General features: G+C 30.6%; 1 protein-coding gene across 1 annotated transcript; it reads right to left on the bottom strand.

Annotated features, from left to right (window-relative positions):
- Positions 1 to 833: 833 nt before the first annotated feature.
- On the bottom strand, positions 834 to 5,018 carry LOC136061479 (myrcene synthase, chloroplastic-like). The gene is made up of 7 exons (XM_065771017.1): positions 4,908 to 5,018; positions 4,535 to 4,802; positions 2,369 to 2,744; positions 1,902 to 2,120; positions 1,674 to 1,812; positions 1,314 to 1,562; positions 834 to 1,200 (listed from the first exon to the last, which is right to left on the bottom strand). The coding sequence occupies exons 1-7, from the start codon at positions 5,016 to 5,018 to the stop codon at positions 856 to 858; spliced, it is 1,707 nt and encodes a 568-aa protein (XP_065627089.1). The 3' UTR covers positions 834 to 855.
- Positions 5,019 to 6,353: the final 1,335 nt, after the last annotated feature.

The raw sequence follows: 6,353 nt of genomic DNA, 5'->3' as shown, positions 1-6,353 counted from the left end.
GGAAAAAAAGATTTAGCTCATGTTGATTATAAAAAAGCAATGACAGCAAATTTTGATGATTTTTATGAGGCACATATTGAAGCCTTGAAAAACAAAACGTAGAACTAGCATGCAATAAAAATGTAAAGGCTAAGACCTTTGTGGAAGGGGGCTTGGTCTGGAAATCATTCATACCTTTTGGATGGAATACATGTTTTATGCATGCACATTCATCTTTCTTTGAAACCAATTATTTTTTCCTTTTTAGTTAAACCATGTGTGATTTTCCATTTCGAAAATGGGATAATCTTTTATCAACGGGGTCAGAGGATGAATAGGTACACATTTTCACAACAAATCATAGGTGGTAAGTTGTTATTCGTTCTAATTTGAATCAACAGTTGAAATTATTTTTTTGTCTACCCATAACAACTAGTAATAATTTGCCACTTAAGATTTATTATGAAAGTATTGTAGAAGTAGCACTTCTCATTAATTAAACCTGTCAAAGATATTTCAATGCAATAATAGAATTTTCAACCTCTATCTTAAAACTTTAAAAGTCAACAATTCATATTTTTGCCTCCATATTTTAAGACCAACGTTTTCCAAAAGATAACATAATGATTTCACTGCTAAATTTCACAACATCCACAAAGATAATAAACCAACTAAACACTCAAATAACCCAAATAAACTAAATAAAGGATTTATTAACCACAACATGTTAGAAAACCAAACTCCTCCTTTATTTTGGGGGTCCATAGAAAACCTTAATCGGCCACCCGTTGTACAGATCCCTAATCCACTTATTAAATAAGATAACTCCCCCAAAACCAAAATCCATACTCATAAATAATGGTTTAAAGTCTTCACTTAATTGACGTTCAAGTTTGGTGTAGTATTTGAATTACCAGAAGACATCCCGGAGTGTGGAATAGGCTGAATGAGTAACGATAATATACTATCTTTAGTTTCTCTGTCTGCAACACCGAACCCATCTCCATATTGGTACATGAAATGACCCATCCTTACAAGGTTCATTGCAATTTCAATAAATGTTTGACAGAATGGAGAACTTGCAACTCTCTCTTCATTCAACTTCTTCCATGCTGTACTAATCAAAGACTTCACATACTCACGAGCGTCTTTTTCACTAGCACCAGTTTCATTCATGTAACATTGGATTGATTTTGGAACATCACCTCTTTTTAATTCATTCTAAGTTTCCAAAGAAAAAAGAAAAAGAAAAAGAAAACATTGTTAGGCTATGCTTGTGTGAAGTAGTTGAAAGCATTCTTAATGAAACTATTAGGATAGTGTGATTAGCATACCGCAGATGTTCCAAGATCATCTGTAAGTCGTAGAATCATTGATGACCAATAGAATATTTTGGGGTACTCTTCCAAGCAATCCAAGGCTTCCTTCGTTATTGGATTGGTGACCATAAAGTAAGCATGCATTAGTATAACTGGTGCTGCTATTGAAATCCACGCATTCTCAAGGTATACTTTAAGGCTTGGTATATATCCGTTGTAGTACCACTTGGCCTCCAACAAATAAGATTTACATAAATCTGACCACTGAAACAATTAAATAGGACCATGAATTAGAGGAATTAAAACCATCATGTATTTAGGAGAAAATGTTAACAATAAACAATGATGGATTTAGAAGTCAAATCAAGTCAATACCGCTTTTTTAAGGTATCGAATGATATGGAATCCTTGTTCCTTAAGGAGATCAAAAGCCATTTCATTAACAAAGTTGTAGACAATGAGGAAACATATCTTCATATAATCTGGAAGCTGATCCATTGCATTGATATCCCATCTGGAGTCACACAAAAAATGAAAGAGTAATTTTTTAGTTTTTATGTCAAAGGGGATGAGGCGTAATGCACTAATGTGATTTATACATACCTCTCAATGGCATCTGTGAAGAGCTTGAGTTCATCCAAAGTTCCATATACGTCATAAACATCATCTACTATCGTTATCAGTGAACCCACCCTTGTTAAATTTATCCTACAACAACCAAACTGAGGTTGATCTATCATACCAATTGACCAGAAGAAAAGCTCCATTAGCCTATCCCTTGCAAAAGTCAAATTTTCTCCAAGCCTAGTGTTCTTCCACCACCTTTTTATGGACAAAACAAGAAAATGTCAATTTTCTAAAATTAAAATTTAAGCTATAATAAACTTGATTATTTATTTTATGTTGCATGAGATTTGATTTTAATTTTAATATTCATCATTGTACACTTCAATAGTTCAATAGAGAATCTATATAGTCCTTCAAGGGTTGTCAATAACTAAGTAATTAACGTATTGATTATATGTCAGATGAAACTCAACTTAATGTGAGAAGTAATAAGTTTTTTTAACCTTGACACTTGTTTTAGATCTTCTTGGTGGATTGGTTGCACCATGTTGAAATCCATTTCTGCAAGCATAAGTAAGATAGGGTTCATGTCTTCTCTACTCCTATATTTATCAATAAACCGCCTTGTTTCAAACTTTATTACTCTCCAATGCAGTGGAAGCTCCAAGGCATAAGTCACCATAGCAGAAAGAGTTTTATCTTTATTCTGCTTAACATATTCTTGGAGGTGCTTGGTTGCGAAATTTCTCAATTCCTCCAACATATTCTCACTTTCTGTCAAAAGGAATGATGCTTCATACAAGGATAGTATACCCTTGGTTTCCTCACAAAGGCATGCCTTGAATTTCCCTCTCTCATCCTTGAAAATATTGAAAACTCCTGCAATGACCAACGCAATAATTATTAATTATATTATGGTAGTATGTACACTGTCAAATCCAAAAATAAACTCTTTACCTAAATGTACTCTTTCCATTTTAGGTGAACTCGCCGCGATTTCGCGCGTTATGCATGATAATTATTTTTATAGTGGTTTTATTAATTTTTTTTTTAACAATTTAAACTAATCTAATAATGAGTAATGTATTTCGTAATTATATTTTTATTTGTTAAAGGAAACAATCATAAATGTAATATAGGAACAATCCAAAATACCAAAAAAACGTAAACTAAAAAAAATTTAATAAAACTTAATAATTATTAATTGAACCAATATTAGGATAAAATTTTGTTTTTGATAATCTATTAAGGTTATTTTCTTTGTAGAAATTATAATTTTGGCAACCCAAAACATATTATCAAATAAACAATTATTAGCAAAATCTAAAAATTAAATTTCTATACATGCATTGTTATAAAATAATAATAATTAAAATAAAATTGCAAAAGTTAAAATTTGTCACCTATCCGATTATTTTCGTTTGGCTAACCTTTGTTTTTCTTTAAATGAATGGCATTATAAAGTACTTCTAATACAACTATTAAGAGTACTTTGTCCACCACAAAGGATTAAAAAATAAAAATAAAAATAGTAAAATCTCATAGTTTAACATCTAAATTGAGCACTATAAAAAATCATGCTATGTAGCAAAATAAATACCAAATTATCCAAATCATGCTATGTAATAGAATAATATTATTATTTTTTATATGTTATATTTAATTCTTTAGATCGCAATAGGATAACATTTAACAATCAACGAGAATTAAAAAAAAAAAAAAAAAACAACAACAACAACAACAATTTAAAAAAAAACTAAATCACATTAACCCAAAATAGAATTTTAAAGAATATAAAAAATTATCAACCTAAAGTAGAGATGTAAGAAAAATAAAAAATAAAAATCCACCAAAAATTTAGGGAGAGAGGGAGGGGGGGGAGAGAGAGAGAGAACCTTTTTTTTTTTTTGGTGAGAGAAAACTATGCATAGAATAGAAGAGAAAATAACAAATTTATAGTAAGAAGGTGTGAATAAGAAGAGACAAAAATAAAGGAAAATGAAGGGAAAGAGGAAGAATGATATTAATGTATAGGGTAGTGAGGAGATGAAAGGATAAGGGAGGGAGAAAGATTGAAGAAATAGTGGGGAGATGAAATGGTAAGGGAGAGAGAAAGGTTGGAGAAGTGTAAATATTAAAAAAATAAATGTGATAAACAATTATAGGAAAATTGAAAAAAAAAAAAAAAAAAAAAAAAAACCCTAAAGCTTGAAAGGCTTTAACGTTTTTTTCCCCCCCTTCCTTTAAGCTGAAAAGGCTCACACAAAATCCTAAAGTTGAACTGAAAAGGCTTTGAGTTAGGCTTGATAGTGGAACTAAATAAATAAAAGGTGAGTTGAATTAATTATACAGATTTATTATAGGGTGATAGTGGAAGTAAATAAATAAGTAGTGGGCTGGATTTATATAGGGTGAGTGATAGTGGAAGTAAATAAATAAGTAGTGGGTTGCATTTATAGGGCTGCAAATTGTAAAGGCTATTTTAAAATTGTAGGACAAATTATATTTATTAAAAAAAATGACGTGTAGCTAATGTGGCGCAATGTGAGAGCAGCAGTATTAAACGCTACGCTTCAACTTTTAGTAATATATAGATATAGAATGGAGATGAATTTATTCTGTTTAAATAGCCAAATGTTTTTTTTTTTTTTTTCGTGATTCTAAATTACCTTGAGAGATGTTATATCCATGCTGTCTTAGGAGTCTAAATTTAAGAGTTGTGGCATATAAATTCTCCTTCTTCCACGTATCACCACTTTGATCATTGTTGTATAGATCTTCCAATATTCTTTTCATCTCTCCCTCGAAGTGATGAGATAATCCTAGTCTTTGCAAGATATCTATCAGCTCGAGTTGCTCTAAAGGATCCACCACTTTGTGAAGCATCATCCTCACATGTTCCTTCAACACATTACTTTGTGCTATGTAAGTTTCTCCCTACATCACAATTTTATCATTAGGGGCCAGTCAGTTTCCAAGTAATATATGGTCAGAAGCACTAGTAAAACGATATAGCAATTGAAAACAATAACAAAATGATACCACATATTTGTTTCTCAGTGACTGGATGTAATCATAGTCCCAAATGGAAGGTTGGTAATTTGCTGATCGTCGAACGATAATGGAATTATTTGAAGCATTGTTGTCTGCCATGCCACTGGTAGCTAGCTGGATGTTATAGACTGAGCTTTAGATGGGGGAGGTGCTCCTGTGAAATTGCAAGTAGGGGGAGAAGTAGGTTACATATATGTTATCCATTGAGGCAGAGTTGCTGTAGTTTTTGTGATTGAATGGGTTATTATTTGAAAAGACTAAGAGAAAACCCTTAAGGGCTATAGTAAGAGAGACAAGAGTTATGTGATTCAGCCTTGTCGGCCTACAATATATTAGTGTTATATATATATATATATATATATAATTTCAATCTGTAACATATGCTTCATAATATTGCTCTTTATCATTGTAACAAAAGACTAATTATTTTTTTATATAGACAGAATTTGAATCCTGTCTATTTTGTCTCTCTTATTGGGCAATAAGTTGAGTTAAATAGAGTACTAGCATCAGGTGTGCCAGCCAAATGCTGAATTTTTAGTATTTGGCGCATTAAACACCAAAAACTATATACTACATGAGTTAACATAGATCCAAACAAAATTTAGGAACACCAAGAACATGAAGGTTACATGATTCAGCCTTGTCGGCTTATGTCCATGGAGAAAATCCTTAAGGACTACATCTTTATTATATAATAGTGTAGTACAATAACCTATATTATAATCAGGGGTGGCACCTATTTAGGGGGTTCAAATGAACCACCTGACTTCAAAAAAAAAATTTTATGTGTAAAATTTTTTTTTTGTTAGTTTAATACTTTAATTTATTCTTAAATTTTTTTTTTTTTGCACACCCTGACTTAAATCTTGCACACCCTTATTATAAGTATTTTCGACTCTAAGAGTAAAGAGTAAGTGTTTGTGAATTGTAAGTGTAATTTTTTTTTATAAATTTATATTATATGTGCGTGAATGTGTCTAATATTGATTGTGTACATTACTTTTTGTTATAATGTTATTTGTGTAAATTATGATGTGTATGGATATTTGTATGTGCAATATAAATATAATATAGCTTTATATAATTTAATAATTAGAAAATATAAAGGGTTTTTTTACATGTATGTGTTTTGTTATCATATTATAATAATTTTTTGTTATAAAGTTAGTAAAATTCGAGAAAAAAAATGGTAAAGTTAGGGATTGTTCAAGCATTTGATTGGTTAAGTAGACATGTAGTATATAATTTTATATACGAATGAGTGTGATTGTGTGCCTCAATAATTAATACGGAGCCAATGAGTTGAGATTACTCATTTCGTCTAAAATATTTTTATAAAAACAAAGTCAAATAGATAATAATGACTGTATAAAGATAAAACTGTTAGACAAACTTAACATTAACAAAATAAAATAGTCATAGGCTCATAGT

This window comes from Quercus suber, unplaced genomic scaffold (genome assembly GCF_002906115.3).
Source record: "Quercus suber isolate HL8 unplaced genomic scaffold, Cork oak 2.0 scaffold_38, whole genome shotgun sequence".
Lineage (NCBI taxonomy): Eukaryota > Viridiplantae > Streptophyta > Magnoliopsida > Fagales > Fagaceae > Quercus > Quercus suber.
Note: the sequence above shows the minus strand (reverse complement) of the source record. Positions and strands in the feature narration are given on the sequence as shown.